The sequence below is a fragment of the Athalia rosae genome, chromosome 7 (genome assembly GCF_917208135.1).
Source record: "Athalia rosae chromosome 7, iyAthRosa1.1, whole genome shotgun sequence".
In the NCBI taxonomy this organism is placed as follows: domain Eukaryota; kingdom Metazoa; phylum Arthropoda; class Insecta; order Hymenoptera; family Athaliidae; genus Athalia; species Athalia rosae.
This window is the reverse complement of record NC_064032.1, coordinates 12,322,574-12,338,384: the sequence shown is the minus strand read 5'-3', so window position 1 is coordinate 12,338,384 and position 15,811 is coordinate 12,322,574. Positions and strand designations below refer to the sequence as shown.

At 38.1% G+C, this 15,811-nt stretch overlaps 1 protein-coding gene across 1 annotated transcript in view; it reads left to right on the top strand.

Annotated features, from left to right (window-relative positions):
- The window catches only part of LOC105687920 (zinc finger protein 43), a 47,833-nt gene that overhangs the window by 29,147 nt on the left and 2,875 nt on the right, over positions 1–15,811 (top strand). The window contains exons 2-5 of the mRNA XM_048658590.1: positions 2,491–2,943; positions 3,171–3,479; positions 4,257–4,501; positions 7,126–7,276. Coding sequence (XP_048514547.1) covers positions 3,173–3,479; positions 4,257–4,501; positions 7,126–7,276 — 703 coding nt within the window. The 5' untranslated portion in view covers positions 2,491–2,943; positions 3,171–3,172. The remainder of the gene's footprint in view (positions 1–2,490; positions 2,944–3,170; positions 3,480–4,256; positions 4,502–7,125; positions 7,277–15,811) is intronic.

The window sequence follows — 15,811 nt, the reverse complement described above, 5'->3', positions numbered from 1 at the left end:
ACATGTTGTGTTTGCATTCGCGTGTTCCACATACAGGTATACTATTAATTTAGGCAAATTAAGAGATCGCGATATACTCGATACGTATAAGCGTTATGTGTATAATTCTTCCACGTCTGATCAAATGAAATTCGCTCGTATATAAACGCGATGCACCTATATACAGGTAGTGAGTTGAATTACGGGTATATTTTATGCATGTGTCTACATTATTCACATCTATATATCCGCGCGTCTCGAATCACCTGATCACACACGATGAATCATATGTACTATATCGATGTCAAAATTTCATCTAGATCGAACGAAAATTTTACAATCGAACAGACGATCCGTCCTTCTTCGAGAATCGGACTGTAACGTACAACGCCTACTGAGATAGTAATATTGGTAACTGCTCGATTTTCGGCATTGAAATCACCGGCGGAGTTTGAAAAATTCCATAAAATTCGACACGCGTGCATCACGCATTTATATCAAAAAACGAAACTGGACAATTTTATCAATTTGTACGAATTGGCAAACCAAAGAGAATAATAATTCGAAAAAATCGAGGTAAAATTGATACGAAATCTAGTTCGAAACTTTCGGAAGAGAAAATTTTTCTTTCATTTCACAATCGGGCAACGAAAATTATCGAGATACATTTACCTATCTGTACAACGTGCTAGTGATATTTCCTCCGGAAACGCGTACCGATTGACGATTTTGTTTTAATCGAAACGAAGTGTTCTTTTTTTTTTTTTTCGACTATCATCCCTCTCGAGATTTGACGACATATGAGTAGATTCCTGTGTTTCAATGATTTAAATACGTGTAAGGATAAATTTTTTCCTGAAACGTACGAAGGAGGGAAAACAGACAATGCATCGGGAGTTGAGGGAGGACGCGATAACATTAAATGCGCGCGTCATGACGTATACATTATCAATCTACGAGCAAATAATAGAAAACTCGCAATCGGACGTTTCAACAATCGCATAAATTAATATATGCTGCAGTTATAATGCATACACCGATACATGACGCAAATTATTTCTCAAACAAATCAAGTTTGTTGAAACAATCGCCACGTACACTGTATATCGATGGGTGCATATATTTCACATTGTCTTTTTATTTTTTATACTTTCCACATTTTTTTTTTTTTTTTGCATAATTTATTTTTTTCTCCACCGTCATATGTGTGCACACCCACGACTGTATTTTTCCTTCTCCTGGTGCGGTTTTGTTGTTTTTTTATTATTATTATTTTTTTTTTCGGTTTTCTTCTTATTCGTGCTTACTACTTCATGGATACGTAACGTATACCTCACATTTTGATGTTAAAAAAAGAAAAAAAAAAAAAAATATTTTGTCACTTTATGCATTGGAGACTTTGCGTCAATAATAAATGGAGTTGCAGATGCTTGTTCTTTTTTTATTTTTTGGAAAATCCACAATTCAAAAATATCGCACGATAAATATTATCGCGTATTTCGGCTGAAATTTCGCGTCGAAAAATGTACATCAATTATTTTTTTTTTTTCTCGCAATTCGATAAACGCATCCTCTGCGAAAAAAAAAATGTACGCGCACGATATTTTTGATTTTGAAAATAGAAATACCGTAGGGAAAAATTTTTACGTTAGACTCATCGTCAGTGGCGACGAACGACAAATATTTTATGGTCTAAAATTTCGAAAATAGACGATCTCTTCTTCGTTTTTTTTTTTTTTTTTTTTTTTTCGAAAAAAAATTTTCCGCTTCGCAAACGTATGTATGTAGATATACATATGACACAACCTGTCGCGGTGCGTGTGTAAAACGTGTTGGCCAATATGTCTTTCTTGTGAAACGGTCTGCCAAAGCACTATAAAAAACGCGTTCCGTGCGATCTAACTATAATCTGATAATACACACGCTTGTATACAGACGGACTATGTACAAGGTATACATTTACATGGGTAGGCGTATAGGTGGATGGAATCTTGTAAAATATCAGTGCGCACGTTCAACGATAATAATGGGCAATGATGGGCAATGAGCATCAACGCCGAGGGAGGTAGACGGACAATATTATACGCACACCTGATATCTCCCTCCAATCTCTGCGTCGCGATATATAAATAGTCCAAATAGAGGTGGGAATTGATGAACGGAAAAAGAAGCAAAAAAACGAACAAAGAGAAAAAGAAAAAGAAAAAGAAAAAAAAAAAAACAGCCGGTGGGAAACGCGGCGCCCCTAAAGCTCCTGCGTGCGTAGCTCGACAATTTCGTTCGTTTTTGATCGTCGCTTCTTTCATTCAATATTCTCGCGATGGTTTCCGAAATGTTCACGTTGAACGTATATAGCTGTAGTTGACTAACCAAAATTCAAAGAAAAAAAAAAGAAAGAAAAAACGAAGAAAATGGAAGAGAAAATCTTCGAATTTCGCTGCAGCGAAATTCATCCCTGTTCTTCTCGAAGTGTTAATATTATTTTTTCGTTAATTCGGTATTATTTCATAGAAGCGGTGCCGAGATCCTGGCACGTGAAACCGGAGCTGCATCATCCCTCGTCAGGTTCGGTAGTCGGGATACCAGCGGGAGCATTGTCGCCACCGGCAACTTTATCGCCGCCAGTGAGTCCGAATTCAGTAATACCATCGTCGCCTTGGAGTCCCGGTGCGGAAGGAAGAGGAGGCGGAGGAGGAGGGGGAGGAGGAGGAAGTTACAGTCAAAGTAATTGCAGCAGCAGTAGAAGTAGCACCAGTAGTACCTGCAGTAGCATCGCATCGCCGAGGGTCCCTCCACCGCCAATCCTGGACCGATTCAGTGCCTTCACTTTGGTCTCGCATCACCAACAACAACAACAACTACAACAACAACAACAACAACATACCGACCTCAGATTACAAAATTTAACATTTGCCGCCGCCGCCGCAGCCGCGGCCGCCGCCTCAGGACCGGCGCACGCCAGAGGTGAGCTTTCAATACCAACAACTTATGCTCGAACGATGAAAAAAAGTACGGAGGATTTATATGAACGTGAAAAAGGAAAATCCAAATTTTCGACTTTCGCTATGATCGTTCTCGTTTTTATTTCCTCCCCTTCCACGTACATTTTTCACTATTCCAACCGACGGTTGGATCAACGTTTGCTTTTTTCTTACCCTATTCTCTCTTTTGGGGGGATATTTTTTTCACAGAGATGCGGTGCGGTTTGGTTTACGGAAATTACGCAGCGGGTGCATTACCCTGGTGGGCGCATCACGCGGCAGGACTTTTACTACCCCATTCGCTTCTACCTCCCAGGATATCCACGAATCATCATCATAATAATAATAACAACAACAGTAATAACAATAACATCGATAACAATAATCATCGACACGAAGTTACGCCCGCTGCAACGGGAGGGCAAAATATGCGTCCCGATGCCGAACCGCCGAGTCCGGCACGCGCCTGCTCACCCATTACTCATCGCGGTTTTACACCGGAAAAAGCAAGGAGTGCTGGTAAATTGATTTTCAAAAAATTTTTACGTTAAATTCTCGTTTCGCAAATACTCTGCTTTCTCATCTTCTTGATCGAATTGAGAAAAAAAAATTGGCGTACATCGTTATAAAAAAATTGATTTTGCTACAAGTTCGAAGAGAAGAAACGAAAAACTTTGATATATTTTTCTTCGCTGTAATGCCAAGAGAAAAGAGTCACAAACTTTTTCTTTTCCACAAGATATAACAAAGCCAAAACGAGCGATACGCGATTTGCAAATTTAGTATTTTTTACGCTGCAGTCCCGTTACTGCTGGTGTCTGATACGTTGTCTAGCTAATCGCAAGTTTTAAAATTTATCGTGACTTGTTTATTACGTAACAAGGTTTGGTAACAAGGTTCAAAACTATCGAGCAACTGCAACAGAGTTGAGAAAGAGAACCGAGCTAGTTGTATAAATTTTGCACTATGTACCGTTGCACGTATTGTTGTTGAAACACATACGCGCAATATACGAAGTGATAACACCTGCAAGGTACCAAGGACGACTGGAAGAATTGTAGTACCGATAACGGAACTGAAAGGAAAAAAATTCAAGAAAAAATAACGAAACTCTTATCGTGCAATTTAACCGAGTGCTGAATATTAATATTTCACGATATAACCAGTTTTATTCGTTTGGTTTTCCTTTCTTCGCGAGTTTCTTTTGTTAAAAATTAGAGTAATAATTAAAAGGGGAATAGAATAAAAAAAAAATAGAAAAAAAAAAAAAAACCATGTTCAAAAATCTTTTCGCAGAGGAAGAAGTTCCGTTGAACCTCAGCACGAAACCATCGGACAGTTGCAGCTCCTCGTCCCGAAGTCACAATTTACGAAAAAGTGAAATATGGTCACCGGGTTCGGTTTGCGAAAGAGAAGCGAAAGAAACCAGACCAGTATCATCGTGGAGTCCGACAATACCGTCCTCATCGACTCCGGTACTATCGAAATTGACGCATTACTCACCCCTCACACCGCCCTCATCGTCGGAGAGAACGTTTCAGGTAAATATATATATCGTTACAAATGTATTGATACGGACGTTCGATCTCATCAACATTATCCGCGTAATTCCGTTCTATGAACTGTGATGTGAAAATTGAAAAAAGTACAAAAAAAAAAAAAAAAAAACCGAAACTAGGTTGACCGTATTACTTGAATTTCCGCGTTATCGGAACATTAATTTTTCGATGATATTTTTTTTTTCGACTCCCGTTTCTCATTCTCTACGAACATATTGTACGTGCGGGGTAGGTACACAGTTTCGCTTTATATTCGGACGTTCCGATACACGAATAATGATTTTTCTTTTTCTTTTTTTTTCTTTTTTTTTTTTTTTCACGTTTGTACACGAATACGGTACATGCAACCTTTTAGAGCTTTCCTATAAAACGATTTACTAAATATACGGACGTACGTTATACGTATACGATATACGCATATATGTACGAGGCGTACATAGATGTACGTGTCACTTAACAGCACGATACATCATACATGGCACCTTTTTTGTAATTATATAATTCGAAGAGTTGCGGCAACGGCCATTAGTCGGATAATTTGTCAAAACTTGTGTCCCCGCGGTTCCCGTTACCGGGTTAGATTCTGTCAGGTGTCAGGATACAGATTGCGTTGATGATCTTCTAATACATAAACCGTAAATGCTTTATATACGTTACATTTTAATACATATGTATATATGTATATATCGCTACATATCGTACATCCGAAATTTACACGAGACGCGCAATCACCGTAACCGCATCGACGTTACACCTGAAAAGCTCAAGGCTATTCTTCGTCCTTTTTTCCCCCCCCTCTATATCTCGCTCCATTTTTTTCCCTCTGAAGGTACGCGAAATTCTGGTATCCGTCGAAGTGAATCGTCGATATACACCGAATCTGTATGGCATTAATTTTTTTTTTTTTATCATCGATATTATATCTTACTTATCGTAGTACAGAAAAAAAAAATTCATAAATTTCTTTTACACATGTCGAATGTTACTTACGTACCTAAATGCACGTACCTATCGCTTTCGTTCGTTGCGGTATAGAGTACGTACATAGCTTGTAACGGTCATTACAATGGTGGGCTTTTTATTTCAGTTTCTTTTTTGCTGGCGATTTTTCTCGGTTTTTTTTTTTTGTTTTTTTCTATTATTTTTACTTTTTTTTTGCCATTATTCCGTCTATCCTTTGTAAGTTGGCGATGTGCCTGGAGAGAGCCGCAGTTCGACCGGAAATAGATGAATAATATTCTACGCGGATGAATGAATGGCGGCGGCGGCGTCTTGTTGCCGGTGCAATGTCGGTCTCTCCGTTATCCGTTCGAATAAGTTTTTCTTTTTCTTCCGCTCCTTCTCCTCTGTTTTTTTTTTTTTTGCTTTTTTTTTGCTTTTTTTTTTTTTTTTACTTGCTCTCTTCGTTTTTCCTCGCCTATTCTTCTTCTCTTTTCACGTATTGATAATAATACAAAATGAATCGAAAACTTCCTCGTGCAATTCTTTGACCTATACGCAACGCCGTACGTCAATTATATTATTTACGCATATTCATTATATGAAAGAGATGAAAGAAAAAAAAACGTTACAAAGTTTTTTTCGTAACACTTCTTTCTATGATCCTTTTAAACTCGTTTTTTTTTTTTTTTTCACCCTTAATTAATGGCGAGGCTCGTCTCGATTGATCGGAAATAAAAAATCAGGAACAACCCCTGTTGAATTAGAGGTGGCGAGAATTTGAGATTGAAAAAATTTTTTCTCTCTTAATTTCCTTAATTCTAAAATGTAGTTTATCAATTTTATGATCACGTTCGTCCGGGTTTTTCAACAAGCAAAAAAAGCAGAATATATGCAGAGAAAAAAACGCAACGACCAAAAAAAAAAAATACTTTGCTTTGTGGAAATCATCGGTATGATGAATCGAATGATTATAAGTCTTCGTATACGAGTGTACGTGTGTATGTGACTCTGCATCACCTGTGTTCACATTAAAAACTAAGCTTGATGGAGATATTAATGTTATATTCTAAGAATATATACGACGTTATAGGACGACGCCTAACAAGTGCCGCCCCTGCCAGTTGTGGAGGTTTTATTTATCTTATTTGAAAAAAGGATAAATTTTCTTTTTTTTTCTTTTTTCATTTTTTTTAACACTTTTTCTTCTCTTCTAAGAATACATACACACGTAATTTGTACGAGGGAAAACTCGTCGGGTACATGTGAACTACATTATAATAATGATTCATATTATGCATACGTATGATATGGGGTGGGTCAGCCCGTTCGTATGAATATAATCGATTAATTTTCAGTAAATAAAAATGACTAATTTATAGGTACAATTGCAATATATCTACACACCCATACATACGTGTATATATAGAGTGACTCGACTCGACCTCCTTTTACGTGTCAATTATAACCGCACTGCTATTTTTTATACACATGTACACGTCCGCATCGTGTACACACAGTTCACCCTGTGGGAGATGCGATGAATTTTTTTTTTTTGAAAATCGTACGAAAGAAAAAAAGTCTCGTAGAATTGCAGACGATACATGTTTTTTTTTTTTACTTGTCGTTTACTCAGTGCTTCATTTCTCGTGTTCTCTTTGTTTCAGTGTAAGCAATGCGGCAAGGCGTTCAAAAGATCGAGTACGTTGAGTACTCATCTTCTAATTCATTCGGACACTAGACCGTATCCATGTCAGTATTGCGGCAAGAGATTTCATCAGAAATCCGACATGAAAAAACACACCTACATACACACCGGTGAGTCGAACGATTCAATGAAATATATATATATACATTTATTATTACGATTTAACAGAGTTATCTTTATTTTCTTTGTCGTCGAGCATATGCGGTACGTTTTGTGAACAAGAGGTTGGAAAAAAAAAATTCCGTCTCATACACTCCGTGTGCTTATATAATTATTCCATCAGTTTTTCAGCTGTCAAATTGTTTATCCTTTTTTTCTTTTTTTTTCAATTTTTCTCTTCATTCTTTACACACGGTGTACTTATATAAGCTGTTCTACAGATAAGAGAAATGGTAATGAATTAGAAAAAGAAGAAAAATCAGACTCGAGTGTTGTGTTTCATTCATATACACATTCCGCCGTGCCATGTGGATAAATTATTTATATACGCGAAAATTTTTCAACCGCATATCGTTAACACTTTCGATAATACGATCGTTTATTTTATTATTGTCTGCACCTCAACGAAAACTAATTATTTCCACCTCGTGTCTCCTCGGATTATTGTAATTATTTCGAATTCTTACTCATTCCTTTTACGGATCGGAATAACGCGAGCTTGCGGAACGACGATTATTTCCCGAGACTGTAACATGCGTCACGGAGTGACGAAAAAAACTTGAAAAATCCGAATCGAATTTTTCATCGCTTCTCGAATCGATTGGGCGTTGAATTTTCCGCGTTTCGTCCGCTGCGAATACGGCCCAACCGACGAAAAAAAGTTTTCTTTTCACGCGACCACGAGTACGTGTGTCTATGCAAATGCACGTGATACACGTGTAGAAATGGGCGCAAGTTGCTCTACATCGTACACGAGGATGACGACGATCGTGTAATTTCGCTACGAATCAAACGGTGGGCGAAGATCACGAAACGAATGGACAAATTTTTTGATCAGGTCGTCCGTACCCGGTCAGTTCGCCAACGTTCGAACGACGACGACGACGATAATACGTGTGTGCGTCGCGTACGTGCACGCGATATACTCGTGATTACGTACATACACGAGTGTACATATATGTATCGAATATATTATGTATTGGATAATAACCTACGTCGGGTATAACTCGCGGCTCGTGTCATCGAGAGAGTATATGTATACGTATCGCGTAATTCGGGGTCAAGTATGCTAAGAAATTGAGGCGAATCGACGATCAACACCACCCTACATTAAGCCAACCTATAACTCCGATCCCGATACCCTCTTTCTTGTTCCGATATACTCTGCATAACCACATGAATTTATACATCCATATTTCATTGCGCACATAATATGATCCGACGTAAAAAAACGAGGCTCTTATTTTTATCGGAGTGTATACGTGAGGGCGGAACCTCGCGTTTTTTCTTCAACGCGATTACGCTTGATCATTTTTCCAAATATCTGAAAAAAAAGATGAAGTTTTCAACAAAAAACAGTCTCGTCAATTCTCATAACTCGCGATCGTCCTCGACTCGCGAGAAAGAATGGTGGTAGAAAATATCGAGGATCATCAAATCCACCACCCGGAATTCGTCGGACCGCTCGTGCGTGGACATATCATCAGCTCTACGTGTGGATATTAATTAGAAATTGATGAAACCGAGTTTTGACGACGCTGGTATACGGAGGGTGATAGTCCTACGTATATACGAGTACATGGTACATACGCACACGTACGTCCACCAGGTACAAGATACCCCGCGTCGGGCGTCGAGGAGGGCTGTACTAAATCCCACGGGAATAATTCATGGCGGCTTTCACGAGGCAAAAAGCGACGATGCCCTTCACATGTATATATTCCTCGAGGGGGCGGCTCGGGGGAAGAGGATAAGAGAGGGAGGGTAGAGGGCCCGAGAATGGGGAGGGAGGGGGGGGGGGGCCCCGCGAAGCTTGATTTACGCCGCATCAACATAACCGTTGTCACCGATGACAGCCATTAGTTAACTATTAATTATATCCTCTGAGGAGAGACTAATTCGAAGATATCGTTATAAATACCTCTACCCCGCGGGGTGAAATCAATATCCTAATCGGCGATATCGAAATTTTCGTTCTTCCGATTGTTCGTTCGTACGATTTCCCAAAAAAAAAAAAATTGTTTTTTATTAAAAAAATTTTCGCTCACATCATCGTAGAACGCGTAACATTTGTTCGTGGCATAATCATTGCATACAGACGACGATTGTTTATTAAAATTGCCGTCGATTATCGGTATAGGTATGCGTGTATCACATGAAATTAATCGGAATACATGGGAATTGTGATAATTCTATTTCATTTATCGAATAATTTATTTTTCAAATGCGATAAACTTCAAGAAAATTGAGTTAGCCTTGTTTCACGCATGCACTAGGTTGGCCCGCACACATCCACGCGAGGCTTGTAAGCTTGTAAATAATTTACCGAGTACCGGGTCATTAGCTGCAATTTGCAGAAGAACTTCTCCCCCTCCCCCCCCCCCCTCCCCCACCCCCACCCCCTCCGTTTTCTGTTTTCCCCACACAGTATTTCTGGATGTGCATGTATATTAATTACATACGTACGTAGGTACGTACGTAGGCAAAACCTTTACGCCGCTATAGCTGCACTCGCTAACGCTACTGCACCGAAGTAGTAATAAACCGTAGAGTGTAAACTGCGTACCACATACACGCGTGCACGTGTACACAAACTCGACAATCGCGTATAAATCTGAAGAGAAGAAAATTTACAAGGTATACCGAAAAAAACGAAATAGAAAAGAAAAAACAAATGTCAACCCCTCCGACGCAGAGAAGAGTACCATTAACCGATTGACAACTTGACTCATAATTTTTCACATCGTGAAATTCCGAAGATTTTTTTTTCAAAAAACGTTAAATCCTATTCAATTCCACTTTTCGCCGATTCTCTCTTCTCTCCACGCTGTTCGAAACGTTCGTTTTCAGCGTTCTTATCTCATCGAAAGCCGTTCGTAGAAATATCGCGGCGAAAGCCGTTCGTGAAAAATGCACGCTCAACCAGTGAAGGTAATAGGACGATCGTCGAACGCCGCGTTTTGTGGTACAGAGCTTCGATTTAATCGCGTCGCGTATACGTACTTCGGGTGATTATTACTCAGTCGTAAAATAGTCGTGAAAACCGGAAGGAATAATAGAAGCGGAGTACACGGGTATAATATATATATATCTATATATATATGTATATATGTACGTACGTGTCCACGCGTACGTCCTACGTCCTACACATGTAACATGAATTAAGTTCTGGGAAACTAGTGTTTGGGGAGCGCTAAGTGAGCTTCCGGTTTACCCATGGGGCACACGTGCCGCTCTGATCTCCAGCCTTTAGAGGCACGTGCCGTCTTATGTATTCTAACCGGCGATGCGCCGATGCGACGCCGCGATGCTCGTGCGACGAAAAAATGAACGGAAAAAAATAAATCTAATACGAAAAAAAAAAGGAAAATGAAAAAGACAGAGGTAAAGAGCGAAAGAATTAACTCGGAGTATTTTTCGCACGTCGTTGTATGATCTTTTTTTTGTTTTTTTTGTTTTTTTTTTTTTTCTCTGGTGAGCGTAATCCCCTATGATTTTTTCATGAGATTTTCATTCAAACTCTTTGCGAAAAAATTGATCTCTGACGCGAGAATTTTATGTATATAATTATAAATATTTATATATATATGTATGTATGTATAGTATATACTTGCACGAGAGAGGGAGGAGTGTATAATATGGAAAGTGAATGCTAATTGAATATTGAACGATTCAACGTGGGTGGAATAGAAATTCTCTACACATGGATACTTACGAACATCACCTATGTATATACCGAAGTCCTATCCTATCTATCATGTACGTACAATGTATATCGTACATTATAGGTGCATCTTTCACTTGTACCAGTTCTAATATTATATATAGCAAATGCATTCTCCTTCATTTCTCCTCAGCTCTCTATCGCCGCAGTAGATAAATATACCTACAGAAAATACATACATACGTATAAGTGTGCAACAAATACATGGTACGACACTCGGACGATAAAGGGGAATTATTTACTCCCCGGAAGCAAAAACATACGTCCACACCCCCACGGTGTGAAACTTGGCGCGGGATTTCAAGCTGCGCGGATACACGTATTAATATATACGTATATGTATACCATACCACGATGCGGAATAAAATATGAGCCGCCGGAGAAGTAGAAGGCGGCGATTTAATAATCGTTCTTACGATTTTCTTCTATTTTTTTTCTCATCTCTCATCCATTCGTCATTCGCTCGTTCGCCCTGCGTATCATTAACGTTGCGCACGTGGGAAAATCAACCGACGAGGGGAAGAATAAAAATAAAAGAAAATCTGCCGATCTTTGTATCCACCGTTCTCTGCGCTCTTTCCTCGCCCGGCGTCGATGTCACCTAGCGTAGCTGCTACACTACAGTGTGCATTTGTACCATGTATAACGAAGGACAGGTGTCGACGCGGCGATCATCTTATAGAGTGTGTACGGTTTGTATACCTGACGTTAGTTTTACCGTGCGTATTCTATTTAAATAGTGTAGCGTGCATTTCATCGCAATATCAAATATACTATGTGTTTTATGATTTTCGATGCAGATCGAACGCAACGATAACAATAGCTGTCGTTTGTTTGTCCGTCCTCCCGAAACCCCCTAGGTACGTACGTATACGTATACGGTACGGTACAAATGACGCCTACTTTCCACCTGTGATTCATTGCGCAGACATCGCGGAATTATACATATATCGTATTATCTCACCCCGATCTGATGTACGCGAGTGTATTGTCTATATGTTCGGAAAATTTTATCTCGTGTATACATACGCGTTTATATACGCATGGAAAAACTACAGGGGAAAAAAACTAACGCAAAAAAAAAAAAGAGAAAACTGAAAGTGAGAAAAGCATTGTGTCTTGTTTCTTATCTTTGAGGACGTGGATCGTTGGTTTTAGGTGAAATTATACTTATTTATATATATGTATATTATGCTATTGCTAGATATACGAAGTGCGTTGCAGTTTATATATATATTGAAGGGTGTCAGCGACCTGAGAATGTAAACCAATAGCAGTTGTAATAACTGAGGCTCTATTACAATCGATCGAATATATCGTCGCACCCCTTCGATGTGTGGAACATATATGTAATTTATTATATGTAACCTATACGCACATGTACATATGTATATTACATGTTACATGTATGCCATCGATTAATTTCTTCCAAAATTCCGAATCATTTATTTTATCCCTCTCAGGTATGATTGACTATAGAATTTATTCACGATCGTATCACATCAACTTGTCACTCGAGAGGAAAAAAATAAATAAATTGATTCTGCGATTGGCGAAACGATTAGACCGGAAATCTGGTTGAAAGAAATATACATGTCTGGAGCATCGGAAGTAATGAATTTTTTTTAAATAATTTTCGCCGTCATTTTTCTTTGGGGAAAACGGCAACGTGCGGTTGATTTGAAATATTACGTGGCATAATGCGGTTAATAAACATACACATGTTTACAATATACATAAAATGAATTTACGTTGGTATACAGGTATTATCTGAGGTATGGTACATAAACTCATTACGGTAATGCTATGAGCGCAATTGTTTGTTCGCACGTCGCGTAGAATTAGCGGAGTTAAAAATATTATTGTTATTCGAATGTGGACTTTACTGACTGAAAAATGAAACCTACAACTCCCTCACATTGATTGGGGTCTGTAACTCTGCGTGCCATCGTATCGATAAGGGTGCGGAATTTCACAAAAAAATTTAACCCAACAATTTTTCAATTTTTCAAACACGGACTTCAAACGAAACCGAAAACGAAGGGACTGATTTCTTTCTTCGTAAAATTATTTTTGCATTCCTTGAAAAATCTGTCGAAAAACATTTCTGGGAAATCAAGAACGAGTGCACTTCGTTCCATATTTTTCTTTCTCAATTATACGTGCGCTGTTACTGATTAAAAAACAAAAAACCAGAAACAAAAAAACCGAAAGAATTAGAAGAAAAACTTGGCCGAAGATTTTCGATAAGGCGCGTTTCGAACTGTTACAAAATTCAGATACCACATCTACGCTCACCTTTAATGTTTTTAAAAGTCTGTCGTTCTTGGCGACGACACGTCGCTCGTCGCGACGGTTTTTGTACGGTTCGAAATATAAAATGGACGTCATATAACCGATGGGGTATAAGGAAAAGGGGGGGGGGGGGGGGGTGGTGAACGACGACAACACCATTGATTGATGGTATAATTGTCCAAACATTTCCCATGAACATGAAGAATTTTACTGCACGTAAATATGTGTAAAATTTTACGTCTATACGAGGGTGTTTCTCGCCCCTCTCGAAGTTTGATGTGCAACACACACACCCACACACACGCACACACACATGCACGGACGTAGTGGCGAGAAAAGAAACGCGAGAATTCGTTGGCCTTATTCGAATAAAAAATCGTCAACTAATTTGATTTAACGATATGCAAAGCAAACATCTCTCGCCCGCGCCACCGCCTTTCAATTTTTACGTAAACACAATTAAAATATACCTGCATACAACGTATATGTATATCTCTCTATACAACGTACATAAAACTTTCTGTATGTACGGGTATGTAAAACCGTACGTAAATTTACTTTAGATTACCAAACGATTGTAACAATCATTCATTTTTTTTTTTTTAATTTTTTTACATACCCGTATCTACTACAACTTCGGTTATATTCGAGTAGAACGCGATGGGCAAATATCGTGGGGAATTTTCTGTAAGGGGGAAAAAGAGACGGAAGAACGAGATAAAAGAAGAAAAAAAAACTATTGTGTAAAATGTTAGAGAATAATAACCCTCTGTAGATATTCGTACGTCAGGATAATAATCTTAATCTTAAAACTGAGATCGCGATGACGTTAACTTTATTACATGAAATAACGACGCCGGTCTGTGGTGTAGTTTGCGCGCAAAGTTGTTTTAATTGATCGTCGGAAGTTATAAATGAAGTTAAGTATTCGTAAAATCGATATACTTACTTCCTTTTCTCAACCGTTCGCTCCTCGTCGCTCGTACGTAGGGTGTATCGTCTCGTTATTTCTTATCGACTTCGGAATGAAAGAAAAAAAAAAAAAAATAAATAATCAAAGATCGAAAAAAATAGCGTCAGTTTTCCTGCAGATCTGAAAAGAATCTCACAATCAGATTTCGTAACACTTGATTATTTTTAGAAAATTTTTTGATCTTCGGCAGCGTGAGATAAATGAAAGAAAAAAAAAAAAGAAAAGAAAAGAAAAGAAATAACATGCAAGGTGTTTATTATATTATTGTAATACATGAGTTCGGGATTGTCGACGGGGCGACAAGCGATACGAATAATAAAAGATGAGCGGATAAAAATAAACAATAATTGCTATTGTTATTAATATTTTCGAATAATTGTGATATACTCACACATGCGGTACGGTGTATGTATATTATTTTTTCAGTCTGCAACCGTTGCATCTGCCGCTTGTACATACAGAACGAATAACAGAGCGGCGTTTGGAACGCTGAGAAATGTGAAATAAAATTTTTAATAAATCATTTAAAGAAATAAAAAAAACACACGGGATCGATCGAAAAATCATTTTTCGACCAATTTCGTCAATTTATTAAAATATTCTTTTTTCGAATTTTATTTCCTCAATATTTCGTTCGATACGGTTCCGGATTCATCCACCGTACGTATATGAAACGTTGATTCGCGCATTGAAAGAAATTCGACGAAAATGATAAGAAAAATTGAGGAAAATGGAGCGAGATGACGAAAGAAAGAAAAAAAAAAAAAAGCACGCGTAGCCAGACGTATTTATCGTTAATAGCCGTGTGACTCGTGAGGTATCGATTCGCCTCCCCTTTGTGAATATATATACGAGGTATGAGTTGAAATACATATGTATAGACGAGTACATATGTATCATATAGATTATGTATGCAACGTATGAATATAATATCTGACAAGTTATTCCGAGCGAAAAGTTCCTCGATGACGAATTCAAAGATTTATAAGTCATATAGTCGTCAAATACGTTTCACGTGTTACATTACCGGTACATACGTACGGTGCAGTGTATGTAATTTTTACATTTACGTACGTATGTATCTCGATCACGCACATACACAGTTACACATATATACCATGTAAGATTAATTAGTTATTACAGCTGCGTTAGGATAACCTCGTTCAATACATAAGGGAAACATTAACAACCAAACCGAATCGCATCGGCTTTGAATAAAAAAAAAAAAAAAAAAAAAGGAAAGAATCAAAAAAATGAAAGAAAATAAATTGAGAAAAAATAAAAAAACTCGTGTGCCATTTACGACTTAATAGACAACTATAAATTCAATCCATATTGTAATCCAGGTATACATATCCTTCGTATTCATGTTATACTCACACTCGAGGTACACACTCAACGTTAGGTATATATGGCAACGCGTGTAAATATGTACAAATGTTTATCAGTACATATGAACGTATGTAATGATATCTCGTACCACAAAAAATCAAC